This window comes from Centruroides vittatus, unplaced genomic scaffold (assembly GCF_030686945.1).
Source record: "Centruroides vittatus isolate TY-2023 unplaced genomic scaffold, ASM3068694v2 scaffold_1172, whole genome shotgun sequence".
Taxonomy (NCBI): domain Eukaryota; kingdom Metazoa; phylum Arthropoda; class Arachnida; order Scorpiones; family Buthidae; genus Centruroides; species Centruroides vittatus.
The window spans coordinates 1,512,869-1,535,235 of NW_027122672.1; the positions used below are offsets into that span (position 1 = coordinate 1,512,869).

A 22,367-nucleotide genomic window follows, 5' to 3' on the forward strand; every position below is an offset into this window, starting at 1 on the left:
GTCCAATTTTGTATATTATCTACATGTTTCAGTAAAGTTCTATATTAAACTCTTAATCCTTTTTCTATAATTACAATAAAGATTTTGTTACAACCAATCAATTATTATATACTGAAAAAAGTAAGGGTTATATCATCGAAAATATAACCCTTATTTCTTAATCAGTGTATTATATTTTACAGTATATTTTACTTAAATTTAAGTTGGATCATAGCTGGAAGTAATTAATTTTCTTGAGTGTAATTAAATCAAAACTTAAAAATTAGTAGAACTAATCATCAATGACTAATTGTAACAGAATACAAAGAGGTTTTTCACTAGAAATTTCTAACCTAATGCCATCTGTTGAAATTTTTCTAAATTATTCCTATAAAAGTATTTTAATTCACAAAAATTGCATTGTATTTTATAAGTACTGTATTTACATTTTATTTCATTTTTTAAAATCTAAGTAGAAATAATTATGCTAATAAGTCTAACATATACATATATAACATATTACCATAATAGTGACATATAACTAGCATAAAAAAAAATTATCATTACGCTTTGTTGAAATAGATATGTTAAAAAGATATTTATCTTGGCAAAGAATGGATATATTAACCTAATAATATGACCAACAACTATAAAGTTTTTGTTTCTACACAAATTTTATATATGTATGCCTCAAAGTCGAGTTTTCCATTATAAAACTGAATATTTAAATTACATAAAAAAATATTAAATATGAGTATGCCTATAATTTAGACTTTTTGTTGTATGTTTTATCATTTTACATTACTTCATTTAATATAAACTCTTGAATCAACAGCATCATTAGGATTTAGTTTCATATTTTAAAATATTTAATTTCAAGTTTTTATAAAATAATGAATACTTTTAAGACCAAATGACATCAAAAGTGAATACGAACAAAACAGGTGCCTCTTAATTGCTAACTGCATCTTAAGATTAAAGGACAGAAAAGATGTGGATATGATAGAATTTTTAAATTTATTAGACAGATTAATTAAATACTTAACATGTTGTCTTATTTTATCCAAGTTTTTTATTTTCAAAGTAAATTTTTAATTTTATCCTGCTTAATTTTTTAAAACTATTCATTTCCTAAAATATGTACTTTTTTGTAAATTATTTTGCTTGTTCTTTTTTTAATGTGATATATATATTTTCAGTTAAATTCCTTAATTCGTTATATTTATATTTAATTATTTATTTATGTATAAAATTAACTGAAATTATGCAAAAACTGTTGAGAATTTTCATTAAGCAATAGAATATTTTAGTTCCATTTACGTGAGGCATTTTGTTAAATCGAGACATTAGATTAGAACCATGATACATCTGTCTTTTCAATTCCAGTTATGGAAACCTTCACATTTTATTATCATCATCAAATATTAATTATTTTAACATTAATATAACTTTTTGATTTTTAAATTGTTCTATTGCTTAGCCAACCATATTCTTTCTATTGTAGTGTTTCTGAAGATGAGATTATCCTAATTATTTTATTCTAAATCATATTTAATTTTTTAATAACATATTAAATATAATCTACAGTATACATTCTTATAAAATCATCGTATTTTTGGGCTGCAATTTGAAAAAATTGTAGATCTATAAATTTTCACTGTTGTTCATCTGTCTTTCCTTAATCTCGAGAATGGAGTTAGATGAAAGACAAGACCAGACATGGAAACCTCAGAGACAGGAGGCTCCAATTAACTATATATGAACTTCCGATGCAAACTGGAAGTCGTGATTTCAATTCAAAAATTTTCCCTTGAAAGGTGTTAGATAGGTGACTGGCACGACTCTGTTGTTAAAGGAAAAGTATGATGTACAGGAGCAAGCCACTACTAATTTGAGATGGAGAGCATATATTTTAAATTAAATAAATTAAAAATATGATTAAAAATTGCAGCCCGGCATTGTGACAATGTCACAATAAATAATCGCTCGTTGAGTATGTTTGTTTTGTCTGCCATTCAAATCCGAATTATAGAATGTTATTCAGGTTTTTTGTTCTGAAATGTCATATCCACGAAAACTTTAGCAAAGCCATTAAGAAGGGTCTAATAATCCAAAGCTATTGAAATAAACAAGTGTTCAAAAAAAGATGATATTTTTCATGATTCTGTCTTTTAATGAAATTAAATATTGTATCATGTAAATAAAAAATTAAATACAGCTGACCCTTGATAATCCGACAGGTATGGGACCAAAGGGGTGTCTGATTACCGAAAGTGATTACATATTTGGCATTGTTTTGCTAGCAGTAGCCTACAGTATTTCTACATTTTATGAGTAAAATGCTGCCTAGGTTAATATGGAAATGAAATACCCATTTCGGTTAACTAAAACATGTTTATTAAAAGAAATATGGAAGCCAATAAATGTACTGTACATACAGTATGTATAGGCATAAACAATACAGTACGTGCAGAACTGCTCATGGAAAACACAAAAAATGTGTGTCATTGTGTAAGAATTGGGTGGGGAGATTCATGTTGTGACATCCTTCTGCGCAAGCAGACACGTAACGAGACGGGGACTACGGTGACCTTGATGGGCCTACCGAGCATGTCGGATTACAAAAGCGTCAGATTATCAAGAGTCAGCTGTATATTAATGTCAATATATCAAGTTCTATTGCTAATACTATAAAAATATATCAATATTTAAAATTAAGAATTATTTTTTTTTTTCAAAATTTATCTGCTTAATTTACATACATGGACTTCCAGATTCAGATTTGCTTCCATGATCTAAGGATAAGGGTTCTTCCATAGATGGATATCTATAATTGTTCTCTTGAAAATAGATTGTAGTACTTGTTTGCATCTTATTTGAACATATTAAATTTATATATGTATGAAGTTGCATCAATAAACGATGTTGCAGCATCCAGACAACCATTTGTATTTGTTGAGCCTAATTTTAAAAGAACACAACCTTTTATCAGTTTTTTTCAAATAAGAAATGCATTTATATGACAAGTACAATATTTTTATATTTTATTATTGCATAAAGTTATGCAATAGAAAAACTTACATGTTGGTGAGGTAGATTTAAAGGATTAGTTAACTGACTAAGAGATATTGGTAGTGAAAATTTTGACAACATTGGTAAGAGTGACATTCCAGGAAACTTTTTGCTAAATTTTTCCACAAGAGGAGAATTTCTGAAAAAATTAAATCATTACCTTAAAATAAAGTATTTGTTTTAAAATATTTCATATTTTTCTTCTTTCGAATTCATAAAAACTATATAAAAGTTTTAAATAAAATAGCTATTAGATAATATTAGGTCTTTTAGGAATTACCAAAAGTTATATTTAACTAAATTATCACAATTTAAAAAGTATAAAAAATTCTATTCTGTCCAATCACCAGGAACAAAACAGTCTTCCTTTGCTGAGACACCCTTTTATTATAGGCTAAATTATCCCATTAGCAATTAAAATAACTTGTCTTGAATACACTTTAATCTAGACATGAATTTACTGCAAAATAATTTAATCTTACACACACACACACACACACACACACATATATATATATATATATTGTAAGAGATTTATATTGATATTATTGAGAATGAAATATATTATTTTATTTTGTCTGGTATATTAATTAAAAAATACAAGATTCTAAATAAGTAAAGATAATCTACAAAACACTAGAATGGATTTATTATTATTTTTCTTTATATTTTATCTCAGCCTGATAATATAATAATTTATATTTTCTACATAGGTAAATTTTATTTATACATGAGACATAAAATAAATGTTCAACAATGTTCAATTTTTGAACAATCATATTCAATAGAAGCTATCTTCCCGACGACTAGGTTATACTCAACAGTGTTTGAAGTACAGTTTGTTTTTTCTTGTCTGCTACTTCAAATGTATTAACTGTTATAAAGTATTTTCATTGTAATTACACTAAAGACAATAAGGAATTTTTAAGACTAGGATATTTTTAATCAAAAAGTTCAAAAAGAATCTTATATATATATCAATAAAATATGAAAGACATAATGGATTTTTATAATAAAAATTTATGAAGAATTGGATACATTATTAATATATTATTGAAAGGAAAAAGATATAGGAAGATAAAAATATTTTACTATATATTGCAAATAAGTAAAACTTTATATACATTTTAATAAATGATATTTTGATATTGTTAAATAATTAAATATGTAACTGAAATTATTTTACTTTATTATAAAAGCAATTCCAATTTTATAATAAATTTAAAAATTAGATCAGAATTTAAGCTGTTAAAAAGTTTTCACTTCAAAACTTTCATGAAAGAAAATTTTTTTAATAGTTTGGATATTATCAGAACTTTGTTTTAACCTTATAATCAATTAAAACATCTGTTTAGGTAAAAAAAAAACTATTTCTACAATGAAATTTGAAAATTGACTCTCATATTAAAGCTATATAATTTATTCATTCTCAAAATTTAATATAACTTTTCATTAATTTCAAATAAGTAACTTAATTTTATTCAAATGATATAATTAAAAATGATTCATGTTTATGATATTCCTTTATTTTTGTTTAAGATACCTTTAACAGAAATTCTAAATAATTTTAATTATCTGAGAGTAGGCCAAGAATTTAAGGGTTTATTTAATTTTAACCATTACTGCAAAGAATAAGACAAAACTCATTAGCTTAATTTCCAACTTTTCAAATTTACCTTCATTCTACTTTAGTAGAGCTTTGTATTACAATCAATATATCATAAACTTTAGTTTAGATTCTTCAATATTTTTGAAAGTCAATAAAATGTAATGAAATTTGAAGAATCAAACATTCACACCTGAAGACAGCTAAGAAAAGCTACTACAGATGACATTATTATTTATTAATTGTAATATGAAATTCTCCAATAAAGCAGAATATAGGCAAACATTCATTAGAACAAATTTAAAACATTAATATATTCATATTATTTTTAAAGTTGTTCTATTTGTTTTGTTTTCTGTATGCCTGAAGCAACTTAAATAGTTTAGAAGTTTGCTTCATTTATAATTAAAATATTTACTATTGTAATATCAGTAGAAATGATTTTATTTTCTTAAAAAATAATTAGACTATTAAACTTTTCTGAAAGCGATATATTTTAATAATGTTTTTTTTCATTAAGATTTTAAAAAACTTTTTTTAAAATTTAATGTATTTTACTCTTTTTATATCATACTTTTATTTACTTAAAATTATTATCAGGTCAGTCCATAAGTCCATGCTCATTTTTATGACCTTGAGAAAAATCTTGTTTTGCTGTTAAAAATGTCAGTCTAATGTGATAATTTTTACTCTGAAGGATCTCATTCATATAATACCCGTTCAGAATTGTGAACATTTCAGTTGTTTATTTTTGTTAAAATGGAAGTAACCCACGAATACAAAAGACATGTTTTATACTTTTTATTTTTAAGTGGTGAGAATGCTACAAATGCAGCCAAAAAAATAAATACTGTACATAATCAAATTGTAATTAGTGCAAGGACTGTGCAGAAGTGGTTTGAAAGATTTAGAAACAATGATTTTAGTGTGGAGGATAAGGCTCTTACTGGAAGACTCGTTGACTTTGATGATGATGCTCTCTCTGCACTAGTTGAAGCAGAACCATCTTTAACAGTTGATGAAATTGTGGAACGTTTAAATTCATCCCATGGAACTGTTCATAGACACCTACAACAAATCAGAAAAGTTTCAAAGCTAGGAAAATGGATACCACATGAACTGTCAATAGCTAACTGACAACAACGTGTAAACATTTGCACGTCTCTTTTATCCCATATTGCTTTAGAACCTTTTCTTGGTAGGCTGGTTACTGGAGATGAAAAATGGATCCTCTATAATAATGTGACGAGAAAAAGACAAGGATGGATCGTGACAAGCAGCCAAAACCGACTGCAAAAGGTGGGTTGCATCCAAAAAAAATTCTTTTGTCTGTTTGGTGGGATATGTCAGGTGTAATTCACTTTGAGCTGTTAGAACCTAATCAAACAATTACAGCTCAAATGTATTGTGAGCAATTAGAGCGTTTAAATGAAAAATTGAAAAAAAAAAAAAAATCGACCGTTGTTAGTGAACAGAAAGCAGGTTCTCTTGCAGCATAACAATGCCAGACCACACACTGCAAAAATAACTGTACAGAAACTTGAAAGCTACAACTGGGAAATTTTACCTCATCCACCATATTTGCCAGATATTGCTCCCAGTGATTATCATCTTTTTCGCAGTTTGCAGAATTTTTTAAAAGGGAAAACTTTTGAGAATGAGAACAATGTAAAAAAGGCTATTTCTGAATATTTTGATTCAAAACCGAAATCATTTTACGAAGACGGGATTAAATCAAATCAATTTTATTAGTCAAGGCCCCAGCCTGTTACAAAGGGAGTTGTGCAGCTTACAAGCAACACAACGAATAATAGAAAACAATTAAGTATCAAAAAACTTTAAAACATAATTGTATAAATTGCAGACAAAACGATATGTTGCCCGATGAAATATTTTATACATAGCTTCTACCGAATCACATTCATGTAGACTGATAAGATTGTATTTTTGCCTTAACTCAAGGCTTTTCTCACATTTACAAATCAGATGAAATTTGGAAAAGGACGCGCAACATCTTGGGCAAGAAGTATTCTCGTATATATACAATCTATTATCAAACATTAGGGAATTAGAATTAAGTCGGAGTTGAATAAAAAGTCTCTTCATTTTAAACGGCAAATTAGAGAATAGATAACTATTATTACTTGGAAATAATAATATCGTACTATAGCTGTTTTGTGATATTCTTAAACGAGTGTCTTCTATGTCTCGCGAATGAGATATATTAAGAACATTCCAAATAAGTTGTTGATATACTCCTTCTTCAAAATCCGACGGGAAAATAAATGGTTCAAACGCACAGCCAAAACCGTTTATCACTTTAGAGATTAGAGAAACCCAGTTATTTTTAGATGGTTTCTGTATAGAGTTCTTATATAATTGATACAAAAGATTGAATGTAATGCCACCACTGTCTCTTAGCTTAATTATCAAATTTAAACATCTTTTCATGATGAGCGCCATAGGACTAAATCTACTTGTCTCCACTCTTAACACACTTCCCGGAGTTTTGTAATCCAACCAAAACAATCTACGTAGGAATTTATTCTGTATAACTTCTAGCTTCTGGACATTGGAGAGACACCACAAAGGAGATGCATAACTCACAGAGTTAAAAACCAAGGACTGAAATAGATTAAACTGGGTTTGGATCGAGCCCAAACGAGTCTTGGCGCAAAGCTTGATCACACCCTGGATTAATCGATTGGCTTTGACCATCATATCTTTAGTCTGTCTTTCAAACGAAAGCAAAGGTGAAAAAATTACTCCTAGAAATTTTGTTTCGTTGACCACCTTAATCTCTGTATTATCAATAAAGAAAGACATATTTTTCTTAGGAAGTCTTGATCCATTCCTGAATATCATTATGTGAGATTTCTTCGGATTAATGGTCAAATCCAATTGAGAAAAGTACATAGTTAATAGTCGTATTTTCCTTCTAAGAGCAACCGCCGTCGGTGCTAGAATAATAATATCGTCGGCATACGAAATAGAGTGGATCACCGTACTACCTATCGTGAATCCATCGTCGTCATTATCGAAAATATCATTAATATCATAAATATAAAAGTTAAACAGATAGGGAGACCAAGGGTCTCCCTGTAATAGGCCTCGATAAATCAAATGGGGACATCCCTGATCACCATTATATCTGCAGATCATCTTATAATGCCCAAACAATAGCCCGACCGATTAAGACGGGATTAAAAAGCTACCATCAAGATGGCAAGAAATTGTACAAAATAATGGTGAATACATTATAGATTGAAATAAAATTTAATTAAAATTTTTTGCTGCTTTTTTTGTAGATAAAAATACGCATGAACTTATGGACTGACCTGATATTTATATTCGACAAATCTGTGGGCAGATTAATTTCATTCATAATGAATATAATTATATCAATACTTTTTTAAATTTTCAGATTTGTTGATCTAAATTTCAAAATTTATGCTAATTTACAAATATAATTCATATTTGTAAGTGCTTTTTAAATATTTTAAAAATTTCTATATTAAGCAAACAATACTATTGGCATAATAAAATTTTTAAGTATTAAAATTAACACTGTAGGAAAAGAAAAATACAATTTTTTAAAATTTCAGTTTTGTTTTTGTTTTACTAAATTGTTACTTATTATTATAATAATATATATATTCTTTACTTACAAATTAGTTGGAGCAGTTGGAGATAATATATACACATTATTTTCACACAAGGGATATATAATCATTGCTTTAGCCCAATATACTAAGTGTCCAACAAGTTGAAAAACCTGTAATTTTCATTTTTAAGTTAGAAAATATTTTAATTTTAGTTTACTTATTCAAAATCAATCATTATTAACAATTTAGAAATTTATTATTATCATTATTGATTTCATCTCAATACATTATTATAGATACTGTCTTATTAAAAAATGGAATATTTTTCAACAATATATCAAATAATAAAAAGTAAATTTGTAAATAATAGTTTAAAACATTGACTTCTTAATAAAATAATTCTGTTTTAATATTATTCTTAAAGAAATTTATTTCAATAAACTAAAAAATATATTATAATTATAATTTATTTTCATTTAAATAGAATAAAAAAGATAAAGAAGATATAAATAAAATTTGATGGAATAAAAGTAAAAATAACTTCTGAGCAAATTTAAATAAAATTAATTCATATTAATTTAATGTAAAATATACAAAAATACAAAACATACTATACAAAAAACAACTATAAACTGAAAAGAACATTTAGAATAAATAAAATTTTCATTATTTTAAAGTCTCCAGTATGATTAAAAGAAAATTTTATTTTCAAATGGTAATAACATGATATAATGTACTGAATAACTGAATATAGATTTTTAAAGTACTATATGCAGATTACTAATTTAAACATTTTTAAAATTCAAAATGTAATTTTAATGTCAAATATCATTGAGAGATTAATGAGATAAAAACAAAAGACGTCACTTATCAATAATAAAAGATAAATCTAAAAACTGTCTATTGATGTTATGGGTAAATACATTTAATTGACGAGTACTTTTGACAGTATATAATTGTCTTCTTCAGGTAATATGGTGGATAGACTGTTAGAAATCTAAAGAACACATTTTCAAATTGTTCTTCACGCATTAGCATGGAACATAAAAATCATCATCATCATACACCATTCACAAATTTAGGCCATGTTGACTCGTTTTAGTCTCAGCTAGACAGGGTCTAGGAGTTGTTTTTGTAGACATCCATCCTTGTGGTTGATACTGTAAAACTGCATGAGGTATCCTACCTGGCGACATATGGAACATAAAAATTACAGTAGAGCGTCGATAAGTGGAACGTCGGTAAGTGGTATGGCCGGAAAGTGGAACGATTTTCAGTCGGACTGTGCCGTGCTGAATCGAATGTTTTTGATACTAAATTTACTTCTAAAGTATAATTTTCATGTTTTTTATATTCTTTAATATATTTATTTTGTTTGTACAAAATGCAGAAATAATTTTTAACGATACGATAGCCTCGATGATTATTATAAAAATTTTCGTTAGGCTTAAAATCGACGAAAATTCAACACGAAGCGACACGCACGGCAACGGACGAGAAAAATTTGAACATCGGACAGGTTAATGTATTTTTTCGTACAAAGTCGGAAACTGGAACAAATCATTAACTGGAAGGACCCCAGTCCCCAATTGGTTCCACTTTTCGACACTCTACTGTAGATATAAAAAATCTAGCAACAAGTTGCATAACTTTCCCTTTCCCAGCTGCTATGAGATTTTATTCTAAAAATCATTTTTAATTATTAATCATACATAAATAAAAAAAATTATATGGTGCTGTCTATTATGAGATTTTGTTATAAAAACTTTATATATTTTGAATTATTATAAAATAGCAAAGGATTTAATTTTGAGGTTAGAGATGAGTTTTATGAGGATCTATAAATGCTAACAAGTAAAATCTTCATTAAGTCCAACCCGACATGAAATATGACATATGACCACTCTCTATCTCCCCTCTCCTTGACCTATCACCAAAATTTAATAGCATCAATGCCTCTTATACCCAAGCTACCATGTCAAATTTCATTCCTTAATATTCACTCCATCCCAAGATATTAAACAAAATAGATGCCAACACACACACATATATATACAGTGAGTGATCAGTTAACGAACATAATCCGTTCCAAGACTTTGTTCACTATCCGAATTGTTCATTAACTGATTATCGATTTACCATTGGTTTTTATGGAAACTTGATTAATTCGCTCTGGACATTCCAAAAAATAAAAAATATATACTTTCTTACTACATTTATTTATATGTAATAATAAAAATACATATATACACAGTTTTACATTTTTATTAATCATGTTTTTTCCATTTGTGGGGGTTAAAGAATATGTCTAATGTCAATTGCTTTCCTCTCTTCTTCAGGATTTTCCAGAAGTAATTAATAGCATTGTAATTGTAGAGATACCCAAGCCTATTAACCTCAACTTGGTTCGGATGCATACTATGACCGTTGTTCTGACATCCTCCCACTTCTTCAAAAAATGTTTAAGAGCTGATATCAGCATTAATCCTCTTTTTCAGAAGAAAACATAAAATATTTCTTGGTGTTCTCTATTCAAGAGTTCTTGGCGTTCTTTTGTCATCAGATCAGTTTCAGGTTCCATTATGAGCTCGTCAATGTTCTTTATTTCTCAGATGTGATTTTTGTTACTCCTTAATCTGTTTGAATCTTCTTGATTATACTGTATCTTTCTTAGATAAGATTGAACTGTAGCCTACTGTAGAATTGTTCAAGCCTTACTGCCCAGCAACATCATATAAATATGATATAAAATGGCTATGGCTAATAAAATTAACAGAATTAATATGCACAGAAATACAGTTTATCAGTGAGTGCTATTGTCCTTAAAAATATTATTTCTGTGCATATTAATTCTGTTAATTTTATTAGCCATAACTATCATATATCATTTATTTTGTATTTTTATATCTATAATTTTTATATTCCATGCTCATGCGCAAAGAACAATTTGACAATGTGTTCTTTCTCTAGATTTCTAACATTCTATCCACCATGTTACCTGAAGATGACGGTTATATACTGTCAAAAGTACTCATCTATAAAAACATATTCACCTGTAACAACAATAGACAGTTTTTAGATTTATCTTTTATCATTGAGAGATTACAAGAAAATGTAATATTTGTATTATTAATAAGTACATGTAGATAATTTTATATAAAACATAAATAAATTAGTCATAATAAAACAAATACTTTTATCATTAATTAAAAACAAGAATAGCATATCAACTATTATGCTTCTTGCCTGTATTAATAATTTTTCCATATATTGGTTATCTTAATCATTAAATCAGTCTTATTACATTTTCAGCAAATTTTATCACCTCTTTATTTATTCAATATGCACTTAATCTATTTAGCCTTTTTCAATTGGTTTTTACATATGATAATGGCAGTCCTAAAAACAGCACCTTTTAATTGGGAAGAATATCATAGACAACTAAAATTGGAATAAAAATTTATATTTTTTTGATAATCTTTTTATAGATATTTGTCTATTGTAACTCATTAGGAACACTACAGTCTTCTATGACAGAGTTAACGGCAGAGTTAACTTTTTATGGAGGATGCTCATCCACCTCATTACATAAAAAACTTCCTTTTTGGTGACGATACAATTATAAAAACATATATCAATTTTAATATATAATTTTATAAGTTGCTATTACAAAAAAGGAAGTTTTTAAAGTTTTTTGCATACTGAGACAGATGAATAGCCTCCATAAACAGGTCAACTTCGCCATGAAAGACTTGTATTCCTGTTGTGTTACAATTGATTGCTTTTGAAATTTTTTCTTGTTTTAATATTATTAAATTTATTTGCAAAATTTGTTGCACTCCCAATAAAGTTATTAAATTCATTTGATCAGAAAATTAAAAATCTGGAAAATTTTAAAACTGAATACAATATAATACTCACATGTGGTAATGAAATATCAGCATCAGCAGCTAACTGTTCTATACTTTTTAATGGACTTGTTATTCTGATAAGTCGATATAAAGCAGGTGATGAATCGTGAGGTAATGAGTCTAAAAGTTCTTCTACTTCAACAAGAAGAAGCATTCCATGATAGGGCCTATTTTAATATAATTACATATATATTTATTAAACTGCATTTTTATAATCCTATTAAACAAATAAAATATATATCTTTTTCATGAGAAACAGTTTGTGAACAAAATATGTTTAGCTGTTATTATTTAAATGTATATACTGTTTTATATATATATTTTTTTTCATGATAAATCTTTACAAAATGCCATAAACTTTGTAAACATTCTATTGCTCTCGTGAAAACATGATAATAATTTAATACTTCAGTTATTAGACACGTAATAGTCTTGAAATTTAGAATTAACACTAAAAATTAAACTGAAAAATTGAAATGAAATGATATTTTTAAACTGTTTTTAAAAATGAAATTTAAATTCTGTAAAAAACTGAAAAATTTAAATAATTTCAGCTTTGAAACAATTAGGGTGATTTTGCTTTAATATTTAATCAAAAAAGAGTCAATTTATAAAATTAATTTTTTAAAAGTTACTCTCCTACTTACCTTAAAGCTGTCAAACTTTGTTCTATAACTTCAGGCTATATAAGTAACAAAAGAAAACTTGAAGAAATACTTAGATAGATTAATAACAGCTACTTTGTAAGATACTTACATCAATATCTATATCTTTATTATGAAGTTTATGCACTTTATTTGGTAAACAAAAACTAACTTCTATCCAACTATGAATTTTTAAATGTACAGAACCCCTATTTTTCAAGCTAAAATTAAAATTATCATTAAATTAATACATTAATAAAATGCATGACCAATCTTAAACAACTTGATACAGTTTCAATTATTTTGTTTATGATATATTATATTAAATTTTTTATAAGGTATTGGTTTTTTGTATAATTAATATACATTAGAACCTCACTAATTCAGATTAATTGGGAGAAGGCTATTCCAAATTATTGAGGTTTTCACTCCAATGCATATTGTATGGTCTTAAGAGTACAGCATATTATGTTCCATTAAATAATTATTTTCTTATGCTAAAAATGTCATAACTAATATTTTATGTATGATAACATTAAAATTATATTAATGTAAAATATAATAATTATTTGATTAGATAATAATAATTATATTAATGTAATCTAATCAAATAATTATGATATTTTATTTATATAATATTTAAACAGTTAAATACGAGGGCTATTTTTTAAATAAGGTCCGTTTTTTAATAAGAAGAAAAATACTGTAAATATCGTTAAAATATATTTTTTTCTATATTCTACATACTTTTATCTACTTTTCTACATAATTTCCATTTTGTTTAAACATTTGTCATACCGCTCAACAATTTTTTGAATTCCGACACCAAAGAAATCTGCCGCCTGTCAAGAAGCCCAATCCATGACTGCAGTTTTCACTTCTCCTTCGTCGTTGAAATGTTGACCACCAAGGAACTCCTTTAAGTATCGAAACAAGTGAAAATCACTGGGTGCAAGGTCTGGACTGTGTGGATGATCATATCGAGTCAAAACGATAAAGCACTGTTTAATCTTTTTGTTTTGTGATCGTCAGAAAGCAGTCTTGGAACCCACCGAGACAACAATTTTCGATAATTCAGTTTCTCCGAAACAATGGTATACAAAACTGATCTTGAAATCTGTGGAAATTCAATTGATAACGTTGAAATCGTGAATCGTCGGTCCTCTCGAATTTTGTTATCCACATCACAAACCAAATCTTCAGAAATCAGAGAAGGTCAACCAGGGCGTGGCTCATCATGCACATTAACTCGCCCATCCTTGAACATTCTTACCCATTTTCAAACTTTACTGTCACTCATAGCATTATCACCGTAAACTTCACAAATCTGACAGTGAATTTCCGCTGCTGCCAAGTTTCTTGCATTCAAGAATCGAATAACAGATCGTATCTCACAGTTGGCGGGAGACTCAATTTTCTTAAACATTTTAAACTTTTACAGCTCAACATACAGACAGACGATATGGCTGCAAATGACGTCAAAACGCGCGCCAAGCTTGCTCGGAGCAGAAGCATATCCATACTGTGATATGCATACATGTGATTGCGCATTATTCTCACTTTTATTCACAAACGGACCTTATTTAAAAAATAGCCCTCGTAGTGTCAAACAAGTGGTTAAAGTTTTTGCAACAAAGCTGTTTGATAATAAGATATTTAAAAACAAACTTAGTTAAAAAAGATTTTTTCAGTGACTTTAAGAACCAAGAAATAAAAGAAATGAAAGAAAATTTAATTAGTTACAAATTTTAGTTATGTTAAATTACACGTAATGTTAAAAATAGTATAAAGAAATATCCAGCAAGGAATGTGTTATTATAATAATAATAATTAGTTCTTGGGTCTTTTAAATGTATTTATTAAATGTCAACTGAAGAGGAGCAAAAAGTCCAAAATGCATTTTGGCATTAAAAAATAATAAAAGAAGGTTGTTTATGTATGATAAGCCCAAAGAATTGAGATTAATGGTATATTTTATAATTGTAACTTTAACTGTAACCTAAACTGAAAATAAAGATAATATTTATGGGCTAAAATCAATAAAGTAGTTAAATATTTGTACTGAAGATAGTAATTTCATGAATTACACAGGATGGTTACAAAGTCCCACACACATTTTGAAATGATAAGGGTGATTACATTTACACACAACAGTGATGTGCCAGTACAGTGACCGTTTGGTGACAGCGACGTCGAGCACGGCACAGTGATGAGTATTTACACACAACAGTGACGTGACCGTGCTATCGGTGAGTGGTCATGGACTTTTCTGAAGATGAATTGGCTATGATAGCTATATCTTTGAATAAAGAAGAAAAAGAAGTGCAATCAAAAAAGCACCACAAGCGGGTACGTCAAGCATGGACAAAAAATATCAATAGAATGAGAGTTTCATACTCTTTATAAAAAATTGAGATGACAAATCTATATTTTTTGAATATTTTCGAATGTCCCAACATGCATTTCATATTTTATTAAACAAAACAAAAAAATATTCATTTTGTACCCAATGTCCACGTATTTCGAATCAGGTAAATCAAATAAAACAGGGTGTTGATACACAATTTCAATTAAATGTTTGTCATCCTTTGGAAAATAAAATTTACCATCAGTGAAAATATTGTTCCCATCAGATGTACTTTCATGGTACAGTCACGCCACTGCCACTGCACAGCGCTGTGATAGATGAGTCAGGACAGCGTGGTTTAAAACCAGGTTGACGATTTCCCGTCGGCAAAAAATCACTGCACTGAGCAGACACTGCACAGTCACATCACTGTTGTGTGTAAATAGATCCTAAACAGAAAAGGTAACTGACTTAAGATGATACAGTTTTTGGCACTAAACAAATAATTCAAACAGTTTTTGAGGTTAAATGACAGAGGATGCCATAAATCATCTAAAATCAAAATGGCAATATTATAAAAAAAAAAAAAAACACAATGAGTGCTATGGTCCTGGAAAATCAAGTCAACTTGCTCATTACAATTACACATTCCAAAGACAACTGTACTGAAGATTCTACACAGATTACTAAAGTTGCATGTAAACAAGGTGGAAGTTGTCCAAGCCAATCAACTAAACGATAAACCATGTCAAAGTGAATTTGCACAGTTCATGCTTTTAATATTGATGAAGACAATAACTAACTGAAGTTTGTTTCTTTGTTGAAACAACCTTCTATCTAAATGGCAAACTCAACTGATATAACATTCAAACTTTGGGATCTGAAAATTCTCACATATTACATGAACACATTCACGACTATCCAAAAGTGAATGGGTTGCGTGGAATGCTTCATAACAAAATCTTCGAGCTCTTCCTTTTTGAAGAAAACACAGTCAATGCAATGCTTATTTGAATTTGTTAGACTTGTCTTTTCAAACTTTGGGAATTGCAACTCTTATCATATTCCAGCATGATAGTCTTTCCTCATTGCATTTGTTCATGGCAAGTTGAATGACGCTTTATTAGACAGATGGATAGGCAAACATAGACCTATCTCAATCATCAGATATTACACTTCAGGATTGTTTCTTAATTTTATTTCAAAGGTCAAGCCACATAACACCAATTGCCAATTTAGTTCTGAAAAACAAAATCACTGATGCTATCTAGATTTTTGCAACAGACATGTTCAATAATATATGGCATGAGACTGAATATCAGCTGGATACATTGCAAGCTACTAATGGTGCTCATGTAGAGGTATATTGAGACTTATTATATTGAATAAAAACTATTTGCATTGTTTTTCCCTCACTGCAAACTGTGTCATCTTAGATCAAATATATTTTTTGTTATATTATTTCAATACGATTGAAAGGCTTTGCAACCATCTAGAATTCTAAGTTAGTGTTATTTTAAATTAAATACAGTAAAATTCAAAGTTTATAAATCACATCTGATAGATAGTAATGATAAATATAATAAATATCTTATCAGATGTGATAGAAATGTCATTAATACTTGCATCTATTACATTCAAGTACAACTATTTTTAAATATCCTGATTACTTTTATAATATTTTTAAATAATGATATTATTAATAAAACAGTTAACAATACAAAACAATCAAAATTTTCATTTCCATTCAAGGTGGCACACAAATAAAAAGATGGCTATAATATATTTTTATTAATTTTTTCATGCAAAAATAAAAAGTATTGTTATTACTGTTTGTTTACTTTCTATATACAATATTATTATTTTTTTATCAGTCAATAACATTTATCAATATTTTATATGTATTAGTAGAATATATTTAATTAATACACTGTTAGTTTTTCGATTTCATGAATATCATTTACTATACTTGTTATGCTAGTACTGATATTTAATTTTTTTTAAATTTTCATTCTAATGCAAAGTCAAATTGCCAATATTGATTGATTTTGGTTATGAGTAGACCCAACGTGACATTGAACTTTTCATCCATGATACTCATCAAGTTTATCGCATGCAAATTTTATATTTCACAATAAATTTCATTACAAGACTTTGTCAATACTAAGATTGAAAAAAAACAGCAAGAACTTTTTGGTCACCTGATATTTGAATGATTTAATGCCACAGATATTCGCAAAGATCAAATCCTGTAAAATAATCTAAAGATCACTACAATTATGTTTCCATTATTTAATCACAATGTTAATCCAATCTAATATCTTCATGATAAACAGAAGTAAGTTCGAACTGTTAAAAATAAAACATTTTTAAGATTCTCTTCATTTTAAGAAGAATTGCTGAAGCAATCTCTGTTTACAATACACAATTCTTAAGTTTAAAAACCAAATTATACAAGAATATTTTGTAGGATTTATTAATTTAAAGAGAATTTTAGAGCTGATACAGAAGTAACAATCTTTTCTCTATCATCATTTAAATACTTATCACAATTAATGATTACTAATTCTATTAATTAAATCATAAATTTATGAAATGATACTAAATAATCCATCATAGATACATATTAGTAGAATATATTTAGTTAATACACTGTTAATTTTTCAAATTCATGAATATCAATTACTACATTGTAATAAAATTTATATAATAAAAAAATTTTATGAAAAGTTTATATATAATGAATACATACTTACTCCATGTAAGCAGTTTTGAGATCTTTAGCTAATTGGCTTTTACTTAATATTATTCCATAAGGAGATTCTTCACTATCTATGTATGAAAAGATTTATGTTTAATTAAAAATATTATAGTAAAATAACAGTTAATTAACATAAAATTTATATTTACAAGTATAACAAAAGTAAAATAACAATTTGAAGTTATTGAGTGCTCTAGTCCATCATGTAGTCACCAATTTCTTAAAAATGTACAAAGTCCTATGCCTAGGTTAGGCACTAAACTGATAAAATAAGGCAGTATTGTATATGAAATGTGTTATATGTTAAAAACTTTTTATTTTGTTATTTAGATTATTGGGAATGACATTTTTTGGTACTGCACATGCATATTTCAAAAACTGTACACCTATAAATTCCCACTGTCATCCATCTGGTTGTCTGTCCTTCCTTAATCTCAAGAATGATGTTAGATAGATGAAAGTTGAGACCAAATACAGAAGGCTTAGAAGCAAGAGATCCTGATTAACTATATATGAACTTATGGTCTACAGCAGAAGTCACATGATTTCAACTCAAAAATTCTCCACAGAACAGAGTTAGATGACTGGCATGACTGTTATTATCAGGAAAAGTATGATGTTTAGGGGCAAGACACTATTATTTGAAATTGAGAGCAAATATTCTAAATTAAATAAATTAAAAATATGATTAAAAATTGCAACCCAGCATTGTGACGATGACACAATAATTTTTAACAAGTAAAATTTTATTAGTCAATTATTTATTATTTTAGTGATGTGGGTATTATCATCTTAACTTTATCATGAACATTTATTTATGCTTATGTTTTGCAAAACAAAATTACAAAGAAAGAATTTTTTAGCTTGTGTACAATATGGAATGTATATACAAATCAAAAATTCATTTTTTAAAACAAAAATCAAATTTTTACTTACATTTAATGAAATATAGATGTTTATAAAATCCATTTGTTATAATGTTTATGTTATTGAAAAGTATTTAAAAATTCAATTTTATAGGAAATTTTTATTTTCAAAAAAAATGATAAAATTTTTAAATAAAGTTTAGGAAAATTTTGCTTTGTGTCATTTACTGTAAAATTTAGAAATCAAATACTTTTAGTGTTATAATATTAAGTAATTTTATCAAAATATCATGAAGCACATATGAGGTGCATAAAAAAGAATTAATAATGATAACACATTTATACAACAAAAGTGATGTAAGATTTAACTTTTGAATTAATTTGATATTAATAATAAGATCAATTCATTTAAAATTGATGAAAATCAATTTAATTCATTTCATATTTACAAACAGAAATATTGTCAAAATTAATAAGATAAATATCATAAAAACTTTTAAATAGATAAAGAATTCTGCTTTTCTAATGATTTTACAGCCTTATCAACTGTTAAAAAATAAACTAACCTTAGTCTTCAGTCAACAGTTTAAAACATTCTCAGTCTTTCTAAGGTCATCTTCAATGTTCAATTTCACTTCACAGCACAATTCAAACATTAGCACTTCAGATGCTAGAACTATGATCAGTTTTAAAAAAACTGATCATTTGATCATGGAAGCAAATCTTTGAATTAAATTTCAAAAAATGAATGAATATCTTTCCAAAAGTTGAAATTTAATTTCTTAACAGATGTTTCTCTAAACATTTAAATATTGGTAAGAACACCATTTCTATTAGTTTTAAAGACTTGAAGTGCAGAAAGATTTGCATCCACTTTCACCTGTATTTTTTTAAAACTCTGAATGGAAGGAAAGGCATGCCAATTGTTCTCACAATTTTGTTAAAACAACAGAGGCTCAAGGCCCTGGTAGAATTTTTCTATTTCTGAAGATAAAATTGTGCCTAAAAGAAGAGGTGTTTACAACGTACCAACGATCCAAGAGAATATAATTCATCAGCTAAAGTTGATTTAAAAACCAAAGTATTATAATAGCTTCCAATCATTGTACTGTATTCTATTGTGTATAGCAAAAGGGGACGAGATTATAAAAGCCTATATATAAATTTGCTAATTATTTTAGAATTTTTGTCAGGAAGGTTTTTAGACATACCATAATGCCATGACAAAAAATATTATAAAAATATATATAACACCTTAAATTGAAAAATGGATTTATCAAGAATTTCTTTATTTAATTGCTGATTAAATTTAATAATAAATAAATTAAATATATGTAATCATTGATATGTATTTTTAAAATTACGTACATTTAAAATGTATATTAAAATGTTCTTCTATCACTATCTACAGGACATCTCATTACAGGAATCAAAATGTTTTTACCTTCTGGTAATGCAGCTACATCATCATGAGCAGAAAGCATCATCTTTGCCTGAGAAGTAACATATCCACAACGTCTTTCTTCATGATGAAGTGCTATAGTAAGTCTTTTACTAATATCATGATAACAATTAACAATTGAATGGCTAGCATTGGCCTGAAAATATAAACAGTAAATTATTAAAGTATTTAGTTAACATCCAATTTGAAACAATACATCTAGTTCTTATAGTTGTGTGATGTTCTTGAAAATGGTTACATAAATTGAAAACATGCAGAAAGAGGCCATTTAATATGTACTGTACTGTACATATTTCAATATAGAGTATTCCAGAAAGTTACCTAGGTACTGAAAAATTATTATAAGAAATATATTTCAAGCTATCTATATAAATTATATTGTTTTTTCCATAAAATTTGATCTAGATCAGTGGGTTTTCAAATTTAAACTCTTCTATGACTGCGTTATTTACAACACAAACTCTAAAACACCTTTTTACTCACAGCTGTTTTTTGATATAATTCAAAAATTCGTTTCTCAAATTTTCTTGGTTCATGGCACACTGTGTACAAAATTTAAAATATATTGACATACCTTAATTATAAATAGTTCTGTACAATAAAAACTATTACCCTAGGAACCGGGCTTATCTATTAGTTCAGTGTTTTTCAACCTTTTTCATTGAGTGGCACCCCTGATTGAAAAATAAAAAATCGCGGTACCCTTGACCGGCGTCAGATCTAGAATCTGAAAAAGGGGATTAATGGAGAGGGGCAGGTGAATTTTTTGCGAAAACGAATATTATGTGCAATGCTGGGATTCAGGGAGTGGACGCTCTCCCCGGAAAGAAAAATTTTAAAAATTGACGGTTTTAAGTAGTGTTTTAATGCAAAAATAATGTTTTTACATGTTCAAAATCAAAACTTAAGTCCATGGCACCCTGATTGAAAAACACTGTATTAGTTGATCAATGATGAAATATATCTTTATACACAGGAGTTTTTCTTCTCATTTTTAAAATATGCTTTCATAATATTTGTAGCATACTTTAGCATGTCTTGCAATGCACCGTTTGAGAATCACTGATGTTGCTGGTGGCATAACTGCTTGCTGTTTAGCCAAATTCTGTAATTTGATTAATTAATTAATAGCTTAATTCTAGCCCAAAAACAATCCAGCTTTTAGATATATTTGCTTAGATTAAAACATGAAAGAGTGCATATTATACAAAGTAATCAAATGAAAGTATAATTTGCAAATAGAGTAATTTAAAAAAAAAGTTTGGCAATGCTGTAAGTCAGACTTAATGCCATGTTGGCTTAGCTTAGTGTACCACTGATCCATGGCTTTGCCAAATCTGACTCATAGCATTGTCAAGCTCTTTGCACTACTGCTTTGAAGTTTTAATTTTGTTTGATCACTGGTATATTAAGAAAATTTCTGAGTGGTGAAATATTTTCTTTAAACAAGAGCCTCTAAAAAATTTAAATGGTAAACACATAAAACAAGAACTAGATGTATTTATTGAATTTAATAAATAATAATATTATCATACCCTGAGAGCAAACACAATGTTAAAACTCAGAATAGTTGAAGGTTCTCTATTTGATGGTGGAGATAATTGTGTCGGATGACCCACAAATCTGACATCGTTGACTTTCAGTTCAAATTTTTTACCACATAGCTCTGGTTTCACAGCAAATAAATTAGAAAGAACTTTATCTGGTATTCTGGATTTAAAAAAAGTTTAATTACTATTTATAAGATAGCTCAATATAAATTCAATAAAAATAATAAAAGTCAAATAAAATAAAATAAAACTAAGTAACAAATAAATGCAATGGGAATAGAATAAAACCTAACTGTTTAATAACAAAATAATCAGGGATTCAAACAAATTTCAATATTATTGAAATATAATCTACTTTGTTAATTTAAACTTTATATACTTTAAAGTTAAATACAATATTAGTAAAAAGGAGAAAAATCCACCAGTTCAAGGTTTCAAGTGACAAAATTGACAAGTTGCTGCTTACCCAATCAGTGTTTGATCACTGAGATCTGGCCATGGAGCATTCCTAAAAATATATATCATAACTTTCTTTTTTAATTACATTTAATTATAATCACATTC

The 22,367-nt window shown here is 27.5% G+C and overlaps 1 protein-coding gene across 3 annotated transcripts in view; it reads right to left on the reverse strand.

Moving 5' to 3' along the window:
• The window catches only part of Nprl3 (GATOR complex protein Nprl3), a 45,564-nt gene that overhangs the window by 9,086 nt on the left and 14,111 nt on the right, over positions 1-22,367 (reverse strand). For 2 of the 3 annotated variants that reach the window (XM_067284379.1, XM_067284378.1), the window contains 10 exons: positions 22,270-22,311; positions 21,789-21,963; positions 20,236-20,389; positions 17,921-17,996; positions 12,930-13,038; positions 12,821-12,855; positions 12,184-12,340; positions 8,326-8,432; positions 3,061-3,190; positions 2,742-2,940 (listed from right to left, as the gene is read on the reverse strand). In XM_067284379.1, the coding sequence (XP_067140480.1) occupies positions 2,742-2,940; positions 3,061-3,190; positions 8,326-8,432; positions 12,184-12,340; positions 12,821-12,855; positions 12,930-13,038; positions 17,921-17,996; positions 20,236-20,389; positions 21,789-21,963; positions 22,270-22,311 (1,184 nt within the window). The remainder of the gene's footprint in view (positions 1-2,741; positions 2,941-3,060; positions 3,191-8,325; positions 8,433-12,183; positions 12,341-12,820; positions 12,856-12,929; positions 13,039-17,920; positions 17,997-20,235; positions 20,390-21,788; positions 21,964-22,269; positions 22,312-22,367) is intronic. The other variant, XM_067284380.1, reaches the window with a different exon arrangement.